Source organism: Cryptomeria japonica, chromosome 9 (assembly GCF_030272615.1).
Source record: "Cryptomeria japonica chromosome 9, Sugi_1.0, whole genome shotgun sequence".
NCBI lineage: Eukaryota > Viridiplantae > Streptophyta > Pinopsida > Cupressales > Cupressaceae > Cryptomeria > Cryptomeria japonica.
Window position 1 is genome coordinate 297,000,535 of NC_081413.1, and position 22,629 is coordinate 297,023,163.

General features: G+C 38.9%; 1 protein-coding gene across 2 annotated transcripts in view; it reads right to left on the reverse strand.

The window, feature by feature from the left end:
* Positions 1-230: 230 nt before the first annotated feature.
* The window catches only part of LOC131079576 (synaptotagmin-5), a 180,235-nt gene continuing 157,836 nt past the window's right edge, over positions 231-22,629 (reverse strand). For both annotated transcript variants that reach the window (XM_058017563.1, XM_058017561.2), the window contains one exon: positions 231-539. In XM_058017563.1, the coding sequence (XP_057873546.1) occupies positions 351-539 (189 nt within the window). In that variant the 3' untranslated portion in view covers positions 231-350. The remainder of the gene's footprint in view (positions 540-22,629) is intronic.

The window sequence follows — 22,629 nt, forward strand, 5'->3', positions numbered from 1 at the left end:
AGATATCCTTATGGGATCTACTCAAATCTTATTCTACTTAGAGTCATCCTTGAGAAAGCCCTACAATAGATCTCTACAAAGACTTCAACACCTCTTCTAAAAGACAAAAATTTCACACCTTACTACTAAGTGGTTCCTTAAACTAAAAGTGGACCAATATTAGCTCTTGATTATTTTACAAAGTTTTCCGCAACTCTCCTAAAAAACACTAAAAACAATAACAATAACAATAGTTAAAAATGAAACCTGCAAGGAATAAAAGAATGCTACATTTCGGTCTGCATACATGCATTCCAACTGTTCTTTGTCATGAAATAGTAGGCAACTGACGCTTTAGGTGACATAAAACATTAAACATCCTTCTTGTCATCTTCAGAGTTATCGAAATGATTTTCATTGTATCCTCCTTGTTTGTGATCTTCCTCATACGGTTTGTAAATGAGAAGAAGGTGGACTTTTCCCCGTGACTTTTCAGGTGTAGGTGTATCAGGATTATAGGTCAAGTCGAGCCACAACTCTTTTGGTTCATGAGGCTTCAACTGCACAATAACAGAAAAAATCTAGTCAGCACCATGCTATAAATCATTTTTCTTGATGTTACAATGTGATAACGACTTGTCAAAGTCATATAATTGGTCCATGTCTGTTCTAATTCCTGTGAACATATATCTACTAACAGAGAGACAATTCCAGATGCAAGGAAAAAATTTATTTCGAAGAGACTCAGTTATTTTACATCACCACTAATACAGTAGGCATACAATAACAAACTCTCCAGCTATCCAGATAAGTAACTTCATTAGTTATGATAATACAAAATGAACGGCTGATTATAGATTTTTCCAATATTGGAAGAGATATAAATTCTTACCTTCAAACTAATATATATTTTCCCATAGATGAAAAGGATAGTGAACTGGCAAGCTAATAGAAACTGAAGAAAACCTAGAATGTCCTTAATTGTAGATGGGAAAAATAAGAACTATTCTGTTTTCTATCCAAAGGATTATAGATTAATGCATTCTCTTCTGTTGTAATATCTTCAGGTGATTCTTTATACTTTTGACCTTAAGCAGTGACCAGCGGTAGGTTTGACGTTGGAAGTTTGAGGTTAAACAGTTATAGCAGATCAAAAGCTAATATAAAACAATGCCAAGTGTTGGGAATGACTTGCATTGCCTTCGAAGTTTTAAACAATTGAGAACATTAAAAGTGGAAATATGTGAGTAGGGATCATGCTTGACAAAACATCGTGGAGTCCTGAAACAGTTTTTCTGAAGTTCTCACTAGCTTTTTTCTCCAACAAATTAAGATATTGGATACTACTTTGCAAGTTTTCTCCTTGCATTGGCACGTATTAATCACTCTGGTCTGAATAGAAAAAAATCTCAATATAAAGAAAGCTTATACTTGGCATAAATTCTTGTATGAGATATTAAGGACTACATCCCGTCATCATGAATGATTAATTCCCTGACAAGGGAACCAAACTTCTTTGAACTCTATGGATAACTATCCATGGTTGTGTTTCAAGTTCCGAAAATAATCTTCACTGTAATAATCTTAAACTTTCTTGATGTTGAACACCTAAAGGCTTGATAGTTACTAGGTTATTAAAAATTTGTGATTCGGCAATATCAGTGCGAAGGCATATACGAAATTGGAAGATATAATAAAATAACTACAGAGATTTGGCAGAAGTACCATAAATATTCAAATAGAAAAATTACTATTAAAGCTGTCAATGTTTTTACCATAGTTACAAGACTGCGAGTCCTGAGTCCTGAGGTGGGTCGCCCTTGCCGAGGCGAGGCGCCTTTGGACTCGGACTCGGAGTCTGGCCGGGTCTTGGCATCCTAAGGCCTGGACTCTGCCGCCCAGGTAACAATAAAAAAGCCAAAAAAATTTAAAAAGTCTTTGTTTTAAGTGGAATAAAAGGTGAATATGTCCAAGGATGATGTGGATGTTAGGAATTGCATGTAGAAAATATCAATTAAATGCAAATAAAGATTAAACAGAGGAATGAAATAAAACTCGTTTGAGCTTTCGGGGGCGCTGCCCCTCGACCCCACCCTGTACCGCGCAGGAAGCGAGCCAGGGGCGCTGCCCCCAAACCCCTGTTGAATAATTTGGGAGGAAACTGGGCCAATAAAAGTGGGGAAAATTTAACCTTTGAGTCTGATTAGGCTACATATAACAATGGTGGATGAGGATGTTGATGTCGCTGAGCCTGAGCCTGAGCTTGAGACACAGGCAGATATCATGGCTGCAGAATGTTCCAGGACCTATCTTAGGCACACGCGTAGGATGGTTGCGGGGCCGAGTGATCAATGCTCACTGATATTGGCTCCTCTGAGCATTAGACTTCTAGGCTCTAGCCTTCATGTTGAACTTTTGATGACATGGATTTCATAGTCCATGAATTTTATAGACATCTGACACTATCTATATTTCTAATGTATTATTTAGTTTAGCTTATTTCCTTTAGCGCAAGCCTAAAATTTGCATTTATACTTATGTGATCGATGTAAACTTGTGTATGTGCTTCTATTTGATGAGATTATTGTCTTTAATGTATATTTATTAATAAATGCATGAAAGAAGTTTAAAATCGTTAAAATCTTTGAATTTCTTGGGTTTTTCAATTTGTCGAGTCTCAGCTACGTCTAGGCGTCGAATCTGAGTCCAAGTCAAAAATCAGCTTGCCGAGTCCGAGTCTTGTAACTTTGGTTTTAACTATAGCAAAAACCAAACAGATAAAACAACGATAGACACTTTACCTTTGAGACTTCAAGCATAAGAACTTTGTTAAAATTATGACTTAATGTTGGTATGAGTAATGGGTTTTGCCAAATAATTGATTATAATGAACTTGATAAGTTTTGGTTAATTTCAACTTTTGATTGAACATTACGTAAAAAAAAGATCTTCATTATCATGTAATATCCCCTTCTCAGTTCTAGACTAATGGATGGAGTCTTAGCTTATTTTGGAAACCCGTAGGCTAACCAGAGACTAAATTAGGGTTTCTGTCTTCAAGAAGGTTTTCAGAGAGGTGTTTGTAGGAGTTCTACAGTTTTCTCTCTAGGTTCTTTCTGGGTTTTTTGTGAGCTTCAGGATGGTATGACATGCATTCCAATCAAAGAAGATTTTTGAATTTACTATTTTTAGTAAATTGCGACAAGCTGATGATTGTTTGCTTGGCTGTTTGCTTTATAGGGTTTTTCTGGGTTTTTTGAGAGCTCTAACGTGGTTTGACATGCAAATTCTTCAGAGATGATTTTCAGACTTACTATTTTTAGTATGTCATGACTGCTACTCAAAATGTGATGAAAATGACTTTTGACACACTTGCTATTTTTAGTGGTATGCTATTTATAGTAAGTACTATTTTCAGCAGTGCTATTTTTGGCAATAGTTCTGCAGCTCACTCAGTGGCTATGTCTGACAGTGTTATTTTTGGCAGGATACTATGTTCGAACTCAGATGACTATTTTTAGCAATTCAGTTCAGAGCTCCAACTCAGTTTAGTTTTGGTGATTTCCAACACTTCAGTTTCCGACTCAATTTGGCAATAATCAGTATTTGAGAAGGTATTTTTAATATATTGATACCTTAGGCATGAGGTATTAATATTTGATTATTTTATGGATAGACGACTTAGGAAGGGGGAAAATATTAATTTTATCCTAAGTCTATTTGGGCGAATTATTTCACCTTCTTTTTGGATGCCAAAGTGCAATTTCATGAATATTATTTTATAAGCATTATATTTATCAAAAGTGGCGAAAAAGGGTGAATATGAGTTGGACGTATTATGCTAAGTGAAATGAAATGAAATGAATGCAAATTAAATGAGATTTGAATGTGGATGTTTAATCCCATATTGGAGGGAAAGAAAGTTATAAATATGCACCTTGGCTCTCATTTTTGGACATCCAATCTTGTTATGATAACAAAGTGCTGTCGAAATGTCGTTAGATTCTTACTTCGAGGGATACATACCTCCTAGTGCCTCAGTTTTGTGCTTGAAAGATAGCGCCTAGCTGAATGTATGATTGTTTCTCATCCAGAGGAGCAGATTGGGCTCAATGTGGTGAAGATTTGTGTGGATTTCTAAGTGTTCTTGTTGCTGGTCGTGGAGTGTGCTGAAGTGGATTTTTGGTCGCAGGTCTCAGTGTGTCATTCTCCTCGTTCTGGGTATTTCATCTATCTTTCTTTATGGTTTAGGCAATTCATTTTGCAAGTTTATAGAGCTTAAAATGGTGTTTTGGATTTTATTTTTGCAAAATCGTACCTTAGCTGGTCGCACCATGTGGTTGAGTGCTTTGGAATGCGTGCATAAATTATTGGGGTCAGTTTGTCATGTTTTGTTGTCCTAGGAATGATCACCTACCTCCTAGTGATCATGTGTTGAAGTGGATTTTTGGTCGCAGGTCTCAGTGTGTCATTCTCCTCGTTCTGGGTATTTCATCTATCTTTCTTTATGGTTTAGGCAATTCATTTTGCAAGTTTATAGAGCTTAAAATGGTGTTTTGGATTTTATTTTTGCAAAATCGTACCTTTGCTGGTCGTACCATGTGGTTGAGTGCTTTGGAATGCGTGCATAAATTATTGGGGTCAGTTTGTCATGTTTTGTTGTCCTAGGAATGATCGCCTACCTCCTAGTGATCATTTGCTTTCAGTTTCGTGTCATTTGGTTAACAATTGGGGGAGTTGTGAGTGTTTTAGTGAGATTTGGTGTTGCTGGTTTGTGTGTTTTCAGCGTGCTGGGACTCTGGGAGTATATCAGAATTAGAGTTTTTGGTTGGAGTTGGTTTTGGGGTGTGAGAGTTCATTGGTGTGAAGAAAAAGGACTTGGTTTCATTTGCAGTTGTTGGTCATGCTATTGCACTTGGTTCATCACTCTTATATGCTATGATTCATATTGTAATGCTGGTAGTAGTGGTCATGCTATTGCACTTGGTTCATCACTCTTATATGCTATGATTCATATTGTAATGCTGGTAGTAGTACTAACAATAGTTTCTATTGTTCTTTTTTGTCCCACTGCATAAGTGGAAGAGGCTGGCCTTGTTGCCTATCTTTGGAATAGTGATTTCCCTTAAATTGTAAACCATATTATGCATTGTAAAGCTGGTTAGTAGTACTAACAACTATCTAATTGGATTATTGCTCTTAGTCCACTGCATAAGTGGAAGAGGCTGGTTTTGCCACCTATTTTGAATATTGTAATACTGTCCTCCAGCTGCACAAGCGGTAGAGTTGATTGTAATTTCATTTCTAGTCCTCCCGCTGGATAAGCGGTTGAGTGATGGCTTCTTCAGTTCTTTGGCTTGTCCTTGGCTAGTTTACCGCCAAGTGATTGCATTGTTCTCAATATCCCGCTGTATAAACGGAAGGGGCTGGCCTGCCGCCCGAGTATTGTAATCATTTTCAGTTATTGGCATCTAACGATCTCCTCAACACTGTATGCTCTCACCCTCCCAGATTGGGCTCTCGGTGATCAGAAAGTGGAAGCGTTACTTTCAGCAGCAATTGGTTTTCATTTCCTAACCTTAACAAGTGTTGTGTTAATTGTAATTTGGGAAAAATCAAAAAAAAATTGTTGGAGATATTTTACATATCATTTGGTAAAAGTGGAACCTTGTTACGAAGATGCTTCATCTTTCCATGTTAAGGGATTGAACGTTTGGATGCAAATGCACATTTTTGAAAACTTAAAACAAATATCCTCCCATGTAACATGTGAATGATGATCCATAGAATTCACATGAGACCAATGGTCAACATGAATGGGCATAAAAGAATGTCACTACACGTATGATCATGATACATAGATTTCATTTTATTTGATAACAAGACAAAAATTCTAGATGTACATTTAAAATCAGCATCCTTTCACAAAAAACAAAAATTCTTAGTTGAAGATGTAAAGATTAAGAGGCAAAGAAGGAAATAGTGTACAAGGTTACAAAACTTAGGTTGTGAACCAATTTACCATAAAACACTAACAAAGTATATTGTAAACCTCTGCCCTATAGGGCGGATAATTATGCTCGTATGTGAATGATGATCCATAGAATTCACATGAGACCAACGGTCAACATGAATGGGCATAAAAGAATGTCACTACATGTATGATCATGATACATAGATTTCATTTCATTTGATAACAAGACACAATTTCTAGATGTACATTTAAAATCAGTATCCTTTCACAAAAAACAAAAATTCTTAGTTGAAGATGTAAAGATTAAGAGGCAAAGAAGGAAACAGTGTACAAGGTTACAAAACTTAGGTTGTGAACCAATTTACCATAAAACAGCAAGAAAAGCACATATGAGCATAATTATCCGCCCTATAGGGCATAGGTTTACAATATACTTTGTTGGTGTTTTAATTTGTCTATTGGTAGACAACACAAAACAGAACAGCACATATGGTACAACCATTCTTCAAAATGTAAGGATAAGCTCCTTAGACCTAACTAACTTAAAACCTAAAGCCATGAATAAATTTAAAATTGTATTTAATGTAATTTGTTTTTATCATGGTAAACACCTTTTACCGGAGCTATGAACTACAAGGGTCAAACCCAAACAATCAATGACTATGGAACGCCAACTGCAATCTCATCTGAACCTTTATTTTTCCACGTCAAATAAGAGTTGCTCTTTGGAACAGTTCTGTCCCACTAAGGACAATCTGCTACATCAACCCCTCCAAGGGTAGGCCATGAGGAGAGAAGGATTAGGCAAATCCTTAAGATATCTATCGTCACACCTAAGAATTGTTAGGAAACGTGTCTCAACCTTACTCCTAATGCTACAATTGCAAAAGATGTGATTTTTGGGTATAAAATGGAAAAAAACTCAATTTTTGGGCTATAGACATGGTTTTTGAATAAAATTAAAAAAATTCTTGGTTGCTTGCCACTACCTACAATGGTACCCATTGCATAGATCTCTTCAAGTACTTCCAAAAAAGAGAGGGGGGTGGGTGAGGGGAGTGGGTGGGTCGCAATCAGCTCACCGGATCAAAAGTTATGGCCCTCTTTTGATGGAGGTTGTGTAGATCTTTGTAGATACTATTTAATCTATAAAGATTCCTCCAAATCTTTAGTCGGCTCACAACTAGTGAGTGCAGCAACATCTTCATTCTCCTTGGGAGGCTGTTGAGTGTCAACCTGAGAGATGGTGAGTGGCACACAAGGGAACTTGCCAATGTCCGACCAGCCAGAGTCTCACGTTGGAGATTGTGGTGATTTCGATCCTGCCAGGATGAGTGGTTGTGTTCATGCTGACGCCCTCAAGGGGAGGTGGAGTCGAGAGGAACCCAATCAATAGTGCATGGAGCATTATCCTAGCAGTCCAACAACTACAAGAGATGTGCAAATTCAAGTACAACCTTGCTGGATTGCATCTGAATCTGCATAAGGACATTAGAGAAAATGACCACTTTAATATCCAAAGAAAATGTTTATCAACAACACAATGAGAAAAAAGACCAGCATTCCTATCTTTCCAAATATTGAAGAAACCACGTGCCATGAGAAGGGGGTAAGTCCGAAGAAATCATGAATGTAATGTCCCCTTCTTCTGAATGAGACATTTATCGGAGATTGTTAGCCTATTTCATCCTAAAGGCTAAGTTGAGTATTTTGAGGGAATAATTACTCAATTAAATTTTAAAAGATCCTAAGCTTCTTGAGATTATTTATATTTAATTAATTAAAGGTTGAACCTTGGTTATTTTAATAAAGTGACTTTATTTTATGTCAATGGAAAATTTATATAGTGGACCACTATATGAGCGGGAAAATGAAAAGAAAAGAAAACTAAATAATTCTCTCATAGATGGGATATAAAAGAGTTGGAAATGAGAGCTAGTCTTATATTGACTCTCTAATGAAATTTAGAAATGCTATTGCATTGCTTAGAAAAAGTGCACTTTTCATTTGGCAAAAGCCACCCAAAACTCTGTATATTAGATTCGTTAGTTATGTGTGCCTAGAAGCATGGGAAAGGCCTAAAAAAGTTACACCTAAAGTGAGGGAAACTTACAAGGAGATTCAATTCCTATATGGAAACTTACAAGGAGATTCAATTCCTATATAGAGGCACTTCATTGATCAACTTTGTAAGTGTAAGATTTGGCTATGGAGATAGCCACCCAAGATCTAGAGGCCTAATGGAAAGCACAATGAAATGAGAAGATCAATATGACAAGAATCAAGAATGCAAATAGAACAGATACAATGGAATGAGATTATGAAGGGAAACCCTAGATTCTATAGGCCAAGGTGAGACATAGGATATCATAAGATTATGACAAGTGTCTTGATCTTATGATATGCGAGATAAGGTGATAAGTTAAGGTCACGTGTCACCTAGAGATTTCTAGAAAGATTCCTGTGTACCTTAAGTAAGCTTAAGTGATAAGATATGAAAGGGACTTAATAGTGGAAATAGTTAGGTAATACCCTTTTTCACACCAACAACAAGAAATTCATTGCCTATATAGAGGTAGTTCATTGATCCACATTGTAAAAAATCCATTGCTAGAGTAGTTTGAAGTTAGCTCTCAGCACCGTCAAAAGGTTTTCTAAATCAGCACTAGTGAACAAGAGCTTTTCCCTCTTCCAAGAGCTTGTTCTCGTTTTTTAGAACATGTTGATAGACCAAATTGATACCTTGAAAACCTTGGAACAAGTGATGAAGAAGAATTCATCTTTCAAACATTGAGTTATGGTCATGGAAGGAGTTCAGATTTCAGATTCATAGGATTGGCATATTGACATACTAAGAAAGAAGAATTCATCTTTCAAGCATTGAGTTATGGTCATGGAAGGAGTTCAGATTTCAGATTCATAGGATTGGCACATTGACATACTAAGACATTGATGGATTCACAATGATTAAAGTTTTTAGAGGCAATAAAAAATGTTTGTGATGTTTTAAGGATTCCAAAGGATTTGACAAATATGCGAGCCAAATCATTATATTTTGAAAAATCACTTAATAGATGAGCCTATTTTATATTTTTGGTTAAAAGACCAAAGGCATGAACTTATATCAATATTTTGAGAAAGATGAGCATATTATTACCTTTATTATATTAATTGTTTTAGAATTAGTTTTCTTTAAGTGTTTTATTTCGTCTTATATGCAAGTAGGGATAAGATTATTTAAAGCAGTACTTTTTTGTTCATGTGAGTCGGGTTCACTTAGGGGTATGCTCGAGTGCAACTTGAATGCCCTAGGTTACTTGTGGGTATGTGGGCATGTACCCATAGGGAACCTAGGGTGTCTATAGTGCACCTTGGGCATACTCAAGTGTACCCATGGTACCCAATGTGTAAAAGCACCCATAAACAAATAAAAAACATTTTTTTACCTATTTTTTTTCTTACAAACTAAGTTATCGGGTTTTGCATGCGAACCCCTCGGGTCTTGGTTCGGTTCCCCCTGAGTCTTGGTCCTGGTCCAGTTCCCTCTGGATTTAGACAAGATCCTTCCCATAGCCTGTGGGTTCGGCCTTGCGAACCTGGGAAGAACCCAAACAAAATTTTGGAGAATTTAAAGGAACATGGGAGGAATTTGGCACTGAAATTTGTTTTTTTTAACTTTTTTAAAGTGAGCTTTTTTTTTTGCCAAAAAGGTATGATATGTTACATTTAGTTGATGCTATGAATTGTACAACACCCTGTAGACAGCGGTTTTGCCATAATAAATAAATAATGTTTTGTTAGTATACTTGGCAGTGTAATTAGTTAGTCCCGAGGGGTTGTGGCAATTGCCGATGGTTGGCAAGCTTAACCAACTGTCAAGCACTATATATTCTCTCAATGTTGTATTGGGAAGGAAATATGATTGTACACATTACACTTGATAATAATAAATAAAGAATAAATCTTTCTACCATATGTTGTGTTGACTGCTACTCATGTTGAATGTTGTTAATTGGTATCATTTCTAGTAAGCATTTTGGCGTTGTTGCCGATTCGAACCTGGAGATTTCAGAGTGACCGAGAATGGCAACAGGCAGGATGGCGGATTGATGGGCCAACCGATTGAACAATCAGATTCATCTGAGGAAGAGGATAATTCAAGGCAGGACAAGTTGAAATAGGACTTGGTGTACTTGTGGGAGGTGTTTGTCAACCACTACGTTTGAGGGGAGGCTCGTGAAAACGAGGTCCTCAGAGCGTTGTACGGGATGCCTTAACTATGAATGGTGTCGTCGATTGTCTCTTTTCCAAACTACCAAGGTTGTTGGCATGTAACCACATTGCCCTGTAGAACTTGGGCAAGGACAACAACCGAGAGAAGCACCGACAACAAATACTTCAGTGATATGAAGAGAAGAACCATATGGAGGAAGAAGAGAGGGCTACAAGCAGACGTTGTACCCCTAGCAATTAATGCCCCTACAACCAAACAAAGAAAGAAAACAAGTTGCAAACATTCGAGAGAAGGTAGAGGGACTAGTGAGAAGATCTCTCTAGATCAAGGAACAAAGTGATAGATGACAACAATTATGGAGTATAATTGAGGATTCCCAAAGTCTAGCAAGGAGCAAGAGTAGAAGCATTAGCCAAAGCCGTAGTTGAGAGAGGTAACCATGTACGTGGAGTGAGTGGGAGGAAGTTGCCAGGAACCTACCACTCTAGGATGAGGTAAACGAGGATCTCGCCAACCAAGCAGATAATCAATCCATACTCAATACCACACGAAAGGACCGACTCCACATCCACCCGAAAGTAGTTCGTTTGTACAGTTGGTACATGACAAAGAAGACAAGGAAGGAAGGGACCTTCAGAGTGAGGTTGCCAATATTTTTTAACACAATTTGCATTGCATTGAGAGCCATCCATAAGAGAGGGATCAAGAATAGGGGGACTCAAGCCAAAGACCCCAGGGAGGAGGGAGTGCAGGAACGAGGAAGGTAGCCAAGATGCGGAGGATGCAGACGGTGGATGTGTAGAGGGCTCGCATGTGGCCGAGAGTGCAAGTGAAGCACCAGAGCATCGAGAGTCGAGCACTCCAATTCGGTCCTGGGCACATTACGCACACCGTTTGAGGATGATGGTGAGCCCCCACCCCCAGTTGTGGACAGGTAGAAACTTCCCAAGTTCATTGATAACGGATCAAAGGATCCTGTAAGACACTACAAGGCATGCGAAACTATCTGGTTGGAAAGCGGTTAGGATGACAAAGACTACTGGTTGAGGTCATTCCCCACAACATTAAAGGGAGTGGCGATCGATTGGTTTTCAGAATTGGAAGCGAGACAGTCAAGTTCGTGAGATAGCCTGAAGAAGGTTTTCCAAGATGAATTCAAACTCCTACAGGATGATAATGAAATTGTGGTGGAAATCTATAATACTAAACAAGGAAAAAATGAAAATGTATGAGCTTACAATCGTAGGCTCAAGTTGATGGGTAAGATGGAAAACCAACCATCTGATGGGCTGAAGAAACGATGGTTCATCGAAGGGTTGATCCCCTCACTAAGGAAGAAAATGAAGGTGGTACCACCATCGTCATACGCAGATGCTTACAATCGAGCAATGGACATCGAAAGTGAAAACAAAACATCCCAAGGAAAGAAGAAAGCCAGTGATGATGACAATACCGAGGAGAATGGTAGCGACGGTGAAACTAAAATAATACAAGCCCTCCGATGGGATATATTGAGAATGATGAAGGAATTGAAGGCCGAAGAGGAGATCCCCAAGGAGAATAAGGAAATTTGGTGCATCAACTCTAAAGTAGAAAGTCACACAAAGATAATCTATCCCAAGAAACTATTTTGTAACATTTGTCAAGCATTAGGACATTCCATTAAGGAATGCCCATGCAATTTGAAGACAAGAAACACACAAGTGCTCTTTGCCCAAGGGAAACAAGCAACCCCTTTGACCATACCTCCAAAACCACTTGCCAATCCTAATGCATTGCCTAGTGAGTACTGTAACAACATGCGAGGGAATAATAACAACGCTACATCAATAACAACACCCCACAAAGGAGAATATAGTACGACGTGAAGGGTGTTAGCAGTATGGATATACGAATTTCACCATTGATCATACACGGTCTTTCATTCATCTAAGCAACATGGAAATCAAATTGAGAAGTAGAGACCATGCAAATTGTTGAATCAACACATAGAATTCACCATATCTTCAATGAAGTTTACATGCTTCTTACAACAATGTCTTGGCAACAATCTTTGCCTTCTCTTCCTACTCTACTCTAATTGCTTACTAACTAATGTTTATTAACTATTGACCTTTACAAATGAAGAAGTGGAGCATTATATAGTGCTCTCATTACTTGAATGGCTCAGATTGATTCACAATCAATGGCCAAGATCGAAAGATAGAAACCTATTGCAAAGCATTTAATGCTTGACCAATGAGAAAATTACATTTGATGGGACACATGTCCTCCTTTGAAAATTCAACCAATAGATAATAGCGGTAGGTGCATCGCACTTTGTGCGCACATGTGATAGTTATCTCTTTTATGTATAAGTCAGGAACATTGAATCTGGACGCCTTATCTTAGAATGATATGATTGGGTAAGTGATGACTAGGTGCCACTTCAATTAGTTTGATCTTTGTAACTCATCACAAGTTGTAGATGAATGAGGCATATCTCTTGATACTCAACCTTTCAAGCGCCTAATGTGTTGATGACTTTGCTCATGTCAATCTTCTAACTTTGATTAACTCTTCTGAAACTATCTCTTGTCTTGATCACTTGCATTCTGGAGCTTCCATCTGGCTATACTGGCAATGATTCTTGGATTTCCGAAGGAAATTCAAGATTGTGAAAATTTTGTCCTTGAGTGCTTGATGTTGATTTCTTCCCTTTGTCTCAATGTTACTTTTCCATTATTCCTCATGTTCATTGCTAGCATCAGACCCTTAGATTGCTGATTGTCATTGCTTTGGACGGACCCTGTTCTTGTTTTGAATGGACCCTACTCTTGTCTAAGACGGACTTGTCCTTAGCTCAAGGATGAAATGTCCTTTCACTAGGGATGGAATGTCCTTTGACCAAGGACGAAATGTCCTTGAATTTCTATGCCTTAGCCAATATTTCTTGATTTCCAATTTTGATGTCCTTAGCCAAAGGACAAAATGTCCTTTGCTCAAGGACGACAATGCATTCAATGGCGTACGTAGATGTCCCTAGCCCAGGGACGAAATGTCCTTTGACTAGGGACGGGATATCCTTTGACCAAGGATGGGATGTCCTTGAATTTCCATGCCTTAATCTAAATCAAAGTGCTCTTCAAAAATGAATTCGCTGTGTATGCTTGCAATGATGACCTTGGCAATACTCGATCAGAATTAAAATTGCTGTCCGTGAAGACTAATTCGCTGTGAAAGATGATTGCTCTACTGAATTTGCTTTGTCTTTGATCAAAATTGCCTTGCTTAGGGGATGAATTTCGCCCTTTAACATAAGGATTTAAACCTGATTGCCTGCTGTCTTCATTAGCTCTCAATATCAGTTATGTGTGTTTGATCGAATGAAATGATCAAACATATCTTAAATTGTTACCGTGCTGAGGTACAATCTCCCACCAAAACTGATTTAGGATCAAAAACTTTTAATGATTGGCATTTAAAACATGAGAGCGACTTGGATCATGCAACTTAAAATAAAATAAAATGTCCTTGCATCGTGGAGAGATCCAAATAAAAAAGGGCACCTTAAATGTATCCTTCGTTATGATCAAACCTTGTTTATCAAATTAAATGCCATACACATTTTGCTAAGGGCGGTTTTATTTCTGGCTTATCGTGTCTTGTTATAGCCCATAGGAAATCGCACACGTCCCTTAATTCTCACCTTTGACATGGCAAGGAAATCGTTCTAATCTCTGATTTGACCAAGCATCAGCAGGACTGGGCTTAAGTCGTGTCTCTTGGTAGTCAAAAGAAATATCCAATGCTTAGTTCGGTGTTCTGAGATGGCAAAGGAAATAATTCTTAGTTCCAGCTGGAAGTTGCTTCAACTTAATTTGCTGCCTTAATTTAGAATTTGATCAATGTAATGATCAACAAACTGTGTCATCCAAATTGCTGTCTAAGATGTATTTCGCTGTGCCTTGAAGTGTAGATCAGAACGCCAAATTTGATTGCTTTGAATGATATTTTAAAATGAAATGAAGCACCTCCTTTATATAGGCATTGGGGTTGCCTCCCTTCAGTTTAGGCCGACTTGCATGTAAAATGTTTCATTTTTCTTTCTCTTGCTGAGTGCTTTACATTACACAAGATGATAGCCGGCTTGTCATTGATGCTTGCTTGATGGTGTTTAGGGAGATGTCGGCATTTTAACCTCCATTTGTATTAGACCCTTGGCAGCATTCCTCTCTTTGTTTGCAACATCAAATCGGTATTGAAGCCTTCATTTGCATACGATGATTTGATTGATCAATTTTTTAATTGCTTCATTGCAACTAATCAAATCGTCTTTTCATGCCTCATTTGCATGAGGTGGTTTGATTGATCAAATTTTGGTTGCCCTACTTGATCAAGATGAATCGGTGCTTAGAGCTTTGTTTGCACAAACCAAAATTGATGAACACATTTCTTATCCTTTTATGAATGAAACTTTCATTGCTAAATCGGTCCTAAGATGTTCATTTGCATAAGGTTGGCGGTGTAGGATTCCTTGATTTCCTTAGTGCGAGTCCTCATGTTCTCATTGATAGCTTTGATCACGTGCCGTGTGAAGATCTCCAAGTCGTTAAATTATTCTTCATTGCATTATAGAGCCATTAATCTCTCATACTGTTTTTATTGAATGTGAAAGTTGAATCCTTGATAGGTCTCTTTTGTTCCATGCTCAATGCATCCTACTGCTTCCCTTAAAACTGAAAAACAAACACATTTTGATTAAGATACCAGAAAGAAAACAATGTTTTCTCAAATCTGGAAATGAATTTTGAATCTTATTTTCCCTATTTGACCTCTGATTTTCATCACACTTGCCCTGAATTTGCACTAAGTACCCTTTAGCAACCTCATTCCTAAATTTGATTTGCAAATCTGCCCCATTGTGCAAAGAATCTGCATCGGGATCTGATTTAAACCTCTGTTCCCCTAATTCACAGGTCTGATTTGTTTTCTGCTTCTACAAATCTGTCTTCAAGCTGATACAAATGTCTCCAACTGAATTTGTTTTAATCTGCTCGGATTTTTCTCGAATTCGAATCTGAATTTGCACCTTTGTTTCGTATAATGTCCCCTTTTCCGCTCTAGTTTGTTTTGGGGACTGTTGGCCAATTCTGAGACCCGTTGGTCAATTGGAAGCAAAAATTAGGGTTTCCTACTTCTAGGGGGATATCTCGGCGTTTTTGGTGGCTTGCATGTTGGAGTTTTACAGTTCTGATTCTGGATCTCTTCTAGATTTTTCAGAGAGCTTTGCGATAGTGTGACATGCAACTGAATCTGAGGACTTTTCTGAACTTACTATTTTTAGTAAGTGGGAGCAAGGACAGCTTATTTTTCTAGGTTTTCAGAGAGCCTCGCGATGGTGTGACACGCAAACAAATCCGAAGACTTTTTCAGACTTACTATTTTTAGTAAGTTGTGACGGCTGCTCAAAATATGGTAAAAAACACTTTGGAAACACTTACTATTTTTAGCAGTTTATAGTAAGTACTATTTTTGGTAGTACCATTTCTGGCAGGTTTTTGTGGTCCAGTTCAGTTGGTTATTTCTGGCAATGCAGTTGAGTACTTTGGCCCTCAACTCAATTTGGCAATTGTTCAATATTTGAGGAAAAGTATTTTTTAATATATTTTAATGCCTTGGCGTGAGACTTTAATATTTTTATTATTAGCTTGGACGACTTAAGGGAATGAAATAATATTTTAAGTCCTGAGTCAATTTGGCATTATATTTTTACTTCCTCATTTGGACGCCTAAGTTCAATTTTATAATATATGTCAATATTATTGGCATTTTAATTAAGTTCTAATGCTTCCCTATGTTGTTCGACTTGGAGTGAATGGGGAAATGAAATGCCAATGCCAAATTAATATGAAATGAAATTGCATTTGGTTCGGGCGCCATTTGGAGTGAACTTGAATTTGAATTTGGAGACTCAAGAGGCTATAAATAAGAGTGTTGGGCTCTTATTTTGGGGGATGCTTGATTATTGATATTGTTATGTTGCCGAATCGGTGCTAGTTGAGCTTCGAAGTTGAGAGTTTCCTAGGAACCATCAGTTTCGTGCTTGAGAGATAGCACCTAGCTGGTCTATTGAGACTATCTTTCATCCAGAGAGATAGAGTGAGCTGATAGAATGGATTGTGAGCCTGTTTTCAGTATTTTGAGTGTTTTGATGTGTTTCCAGCTTGCTGGTTTTGGGTGTGGCTGTAGCTTATTTTAATTCATCACTCTTTGCCCGTGTATCTATTCATTCTGGTATTTTCTCTAACTTTTCCTATGGACTGGACGATGCATTTCGCAAGTTTGTAGAGATTAATTTGGTGTCTTGAATTTCATATCATAAATCACCTTCCTTGGCTGGCCGTACCATGTGGCTGAATGATTCTTGAAGCATGCATTAATCATTTGGGTCAGCTTGCAATCGTTTATTGTTCTAGGCTTGGACGCCTACCTCCTAGGAGTCATTTGCATTCAATTTCATGTCATTCCGTCAAGTTTTGATGAAGTTATGAGTGGTTTAGTGTGAATTTTGGTTGCTGGTCTGCATTTTTCAGTCTGCTGGAAGTAAATCAAATTTAGAGATTTTGGAGTTGAGGGTTGTTTTTGGGATAGAGAGTCTATTGTAACTTGTGAATCAGACTGAGCATTATTTGTAGTTGTGGACAATGATATATCTTACTTTGCAGTTCATGTTATCATTGTAATGCTGATTAGTAGTACTAACAAGTAGTTATATTTTGAATTGCTCTTAATTTCCCACTGAATAAGTGGAAGAGGCTAGCTTTGTCGCCTATCTTATTTCATTGTACTGCTATCCTCCCGCTGAATAAGCGGTTGAGTGGATTGTTATTATCATTTTCAGTCCTCCCGCTGAATAAGTGGTCGAGTGATTGCCTCTTTACTTCAGTTATTTTGGATTTGTAATTGGCTGGTTATACCGCCAAATAGCTGTTTAATTTCAGTATTTCTTCATCCCACTGAAAAGTGGAAGTGGCTGATCCAACCACCAATTTGTATTGCTCTCTATATTTTATTATGCTAACGCTAATGGGTGAATTTATGGTGTTAAAAATCTGAAAAAAATTGTGGGGGACATTTCAGTGGTATCAAAGCTAGTTTTCCTGCCAGGCTGTGTGTTCAGTTGATCAGATTCTCCATGAGTGATAGAGGAATGAGATATTCCTTCCATCTGAATCTATATCTGAGTTGATACAAAAATTGACCACGCTAATGAGAGATTCTGACATTAAAAGGGCATACTCAACAAGTACTGCAAAATCCAAATGTTTGGATGGGAAGGCTGCCTTGACATATGAAGAATGTGTGACAGAACCCCAAAATACTCCCTCAAACTTGCATGTAATTAGAAATAATGATGATTGGTTTTGTGAAAAGAACAAAACAGCAATTCTGAAGCCTAATTCAGATTCAGTCATTGATGGTCTTGAGACTAATGAGTTCGCTAATGAAGAGCATGTTAAGGGTAGTTTTGATGGTGTTGAATGCACTCATGTTCTTTCAAAGGAAGAGCAGATGAAGAGTGAAGAAGATACTGTCATTGAGATTATAGAACCAGCTATGATAGATCAGCCACAAGGAGATATGAATTCTTTTGATTCCCCACTAAATGAGTCTAGCATTGTTTCATCACCTTCACCTCATCTTGGCAAGGAGTCAAACCATAGTTTGGGATTTGTTGAGTATGATGATGTTCACCAATTAGCTAAAAATGATGATGAGACAAGCTTTGAAGAGGAGGTACATGAGACTTGGGGCAACCATGGAATCACTGCTGAAAGGTATGACAGATTCTAATTTTGGCATTCCTCACAGAAGCTTGGAAAATCAGTTTGTGGTTTCCAATGATAACGCATTGTTTGAGATGGGTATAGAGAAGACATATGACAATCCACTTTTTGAGTGGGAAGATGGAACATCACTTGGTTCTAGCATTGCACTTGGTGAAAATAACATAGTGTGGAAACCAAGAGAAGTTTCAAGAGTTGAGTTGGAGCTTGGTTTTCAGCCTTTTGTTGATCTATGTTCACATTATGAAATAATTGGTTACCTTCATGGGATACCACCAGATTTGGATGATACTTGGAGCTATAATTAGAGGTCAAAGGGAATAGTGAGATGGATGCCCTTTTCTTCTTTTTTTCCAAAAATGCCTTACAACTTTTACCTCCATCTTAGAGTTTGTGGGTCCAAGCAATGACGTGGTAGAGAGGGACAGGAATGTGAGGTGTTGTAGGTTGGAAGTGAAGAGTGGTAAGGAAAGGTGCCACGTGAGAAAGGGAATAGAGGACGTTTGGGGAAAGGGATACATAAGGGATATGGATGTGGGGGATAAAGGAAAGGGTAGCAAATACCGTGGGGGTAAGGTAGATGAAGGATGTGGGAGGTAATAAGGGGTAGTGAAAGGTTAGGATATGTTGGGGGGTAAAGGGAGTTGGCGGTGGGTTAGGATGGGTAGCTGGGAGGTATAAGATGTAGAGGATAAATATGAAGTGGGGGTAATGGAAGGTAGGTTAGTATAGGGGTAGGAGGTAGGGAAGGGTAAGGGAGTATAGATAATGGATGAGTAGGCTAAAGGGAGTAAGGGGTTAGAGAGGGGTATGCTAAGGGAAATAAGGGGGGTAAAGAATATGAGATGAGGTTAGAGGATGTAGGGAGTGGTAGTTATGAGAGGTATTAAGAAGTGGAAGATAGATATGAAGTGGGGTGAGATGGAAGGAAGGTAGGTGAGGGATAGAGGATATAAGGGTGTAGGGATGGGAACTTAGAAAGTGGGAGGTATTGGGGAATGAAGAGATAGAAGATATAGGTGAGATACTAATGGTAGGTGAAGGTAGGGAAGGGTAGGAAATGGAAATGGAAGAGGTGAAATGAGGGAAGGGATAGAAGATGTAGGAAAGGAAAGTATGAAATGTAGGATGGATGGGGAATGGGAGAAGGTGAAGTGGAAGGATGAAAAGATGGAAGGAAATGGAAATGAGGGAAGATGGAAATGGGGGGTGATCTGGCTTGGGCACCCTCTGGCAGTGCTAGGAAAGGCAGGTCGGAAGCTTGGTTGGGCAAAGGAAGTGTTGTACCTCATTTCATCCTAAAGAGAAAGAGACTTGACTTGATCAACTCTTGACCAACTATACTTCTTACAAATGAAAGGCTAGTAGCTAAAAGCCTCAACAACTATACTAGAAAGCAGAAAAAAGTGGGGTCCCCATTTGCAATGGGGTGATGTGTGAAAACCTCACAATAGGAAGCCAAAGTTGAGGTGGAACGGGTGATGGCAGAGGAAAGAAGAGCTTCTATTGAAACTGCTACCGCCAATACTCCACTACAATCAGAATCTGAGAAAAACATAGTGAGATAGGTGTCGCAAACCACAATACCCGTACGGGTAACTGACCTTCTATAGTCCATGCCACATTAAAAAATGGCCATCACTAATATGGTTGGTGACAACACAATCGGTCGGGAACAACACAAGACATAGAAGGAACCAACGGTGAAGTCCCCTAGCAACTTGGCCACTAATCCCATGTTGCTAATGGTGAGAATTGGAAGGAAGCCCTCTGTTGTCAAGATGGAAATAATGGGAAGAAAGCTAACAAACGCAGTCATTGATGGAGGCTCAGGCATCAATGTGTTGCCGGAAGAAACATGGAAATGTCTTGGGAAGACAACCCTCTAGCCGCCAACCTTCCATTTGTTAGGTGCCGACTAGCATGACATCAAGCCACTTGGGATGTTGATGGCACAAAGGTGACAATTTGCACACAATACTCCTTCTTGGACTTTGTAGTTATTCCACTGTAAAAAAAGCGTACGATGCTCTTCTCGAAAGGGTTTGGCTGATCATTGCTAAGGCTAATCACAACTAGAAGTAGAACACTCTCCATCAAGAGCGAAGAGAGGAAGTACATTATTGACTTGAGGAATCAGGCAGTGAGCGAAGAATTGGCATCCTCTAACTCACAGTCCAAGAGAGGCGATTTTGGGATGAATGATGGGAGGAAGGCAATGGAACTTGACGACGAAGGGATGCTTGAACTGGAAGACTGCTTGGAGGATGAGATAAGTTCCTTGAATGGGTCGTTTCATTGGTAGATGGACTATGAAGCCATCCACCTTGAGTGTAACATGTCGTAGATCTTAGAGATTGAGGAAGTTGATAATGGTACGGAGAGTGCCACATTTCCTCTAGAGTACGACGAAAATAAGGAGTAGCATGAGTAGACGACACGTTGACACACCACTTTGAACGAGACAAAATCATAAAATATGAAGAACCAAATGTGAAGAAGGTGCACCTCAGTGATGAAGACAATCTGAAGATGATATTGGTCAGTGATGATTGGAACCCTGTACTGAAGGTGGTTGCGTTCAAAATTTTATGGAGTACAAGGATGTCTTCGCATGGATGTACAAATATCTAAAGGGGATACTGCCGGAGTTATGCGTACACAGAATCCCTCTCGTATTGGGTGCACAACCCATAGGAAAGAGGTCGTGTCAGATGAATAAGAACTACGCTGCCAAGGTACAGGAGGAAATGGAGAAAATGTTGGAGGTAGGCATAATTTTCAAAGTGGAAACAAGTGAATGGGTCTCTCCAATCGTCATATCCCTCAAGAAGGAAGCGAACCAGATAAGGATTTGTGTGGACTTTAGGTGTCTTAATGCAGTAACCATTAAGGACCCCTTCCTGATTTCGTTCACTGACACCATACTGGAAGAGGTTGGTAGACATGAGATATACTCCTTCATGGATGGATTCTCTGGATACAACTAGATAAGCATTGCTGAGGAAGATAGACTCAAGACTACCTTTGGGGTGGAAGACGAGGTGTATGCCTACAACAGGATGTCGTTCAGCTTGTGCAACGCTCCGGCCACCTTCTAGCAAAATAATATTGCACATCTTTGATAAAATATCGGTGGGCAATTTCAAAGCTTTCTTGGGCAATTGGTTGGTATATAGTGGGCAGGAGAACCACCACACCGCACTCCAAGAATGTATGGAGAGGTGTTGAAGGGCATGATTGGCTTTTAACTCGAAAAAGTGCAAATTTATGGTGCCACAAGGGAAATTGCTTGGCCACGGTATGTAAGGAGGGATTGAAGATAGAACCTAACAAGGTAGGGGTCAATATTCAGATGGAAGCCTTAGAGAACGTAATAGGAGTAAAGTCATTACTCAGGCTCGTAGACTACTACCGGTGGTTCATAAAGAACTTTGCACAAATTGCATACCCGCTAGACATGCTGACACGAAAGGGAGAACCGTTCTTGTGAGGAGATGAACAAGAGGAGTTCAATGACTTAAAGTCCAAAGTGGTGAGTGCACCCATAGTTGAACTACTCGCCAAAACCAAAAACTAGCCAAGACCCGAAAAAAAAACTAAAGAAAAACTCGGCCAATACTTGGCAAAAAGCTCTGGAACTTAAAAAATTGCTTAAATTTAATTAGAAATGCAGTTTTTTTGCAAAATTCAATGAGAAGATGCGTCCTATCAGTCAATAAATGAGAACACAAAAGAAACAAGCTGAGCCTAGATATATTCAAACACAAAGTGGGTGCAAAATCGCATCCTCATGTGGAATGCTATGGCTGGAAGCAAAATTGTAAATAGTTTTTGTAGAACTAAAAGTAAATAAAGATATACAATTACATCTTCCTCTTCCCAGCTCTAGTAAAAACTAGGGGAGAGGTAGAACTAGAGGGTCTAGTCCTAGAAGTCTGTTTTGGGTGTGATTGTGCCTCCTCGCTCGGTATGATTGGCTCAGGCTATGGCTTGTCCTCCATCTTGGATGTAGCTCTGCCTCTAATTGCACCTGGCACAGGCAATGACTCCTCATCCTCCTCAATGTCATCCAGTGTGAAACCAAATCCATCCCCCTCCTCCTCTGTAGCCTGCCTCTCCAAATCATTGATGTCATCCTCTGTAAACAATGGAGGCTGCTCCTGCAATTCCAATCACTATAAGGATCTATATCATCCAAATCAATTGGACTGGCTGGTGCTTCCTCTATGTTCCTTATGCACAACCGGAGATTATATTGCACAAAGACAAGATCACTGAGGCATTTTTGAGCTAACTTGCTCCTCTTATTTGTGTGGATGGCCTCAAACAAGCTCCAATTGCGCTCACAAATGGATGAACTACAAGGATGACATAAAATTCTAAGGGCAATTTTTTTGAGAATTTGGGTATTTCCACCCCAACTTTGCCACCAAGCATCTGCAAAATAAAATTAGGATGAGGATAGCACCCCTTGCAGGGGTCTGAGGGTGAGAAAGAGAGGGGTAGAGAGATAGGTCTAGATCTTGGGGGAGAGAGGAGAGAGTGAGATGGAGTGGTGGAGTGGGGGATAGAGGAAGAGTGATAGGAAATGTTTTTGAGATTTTGGGTAT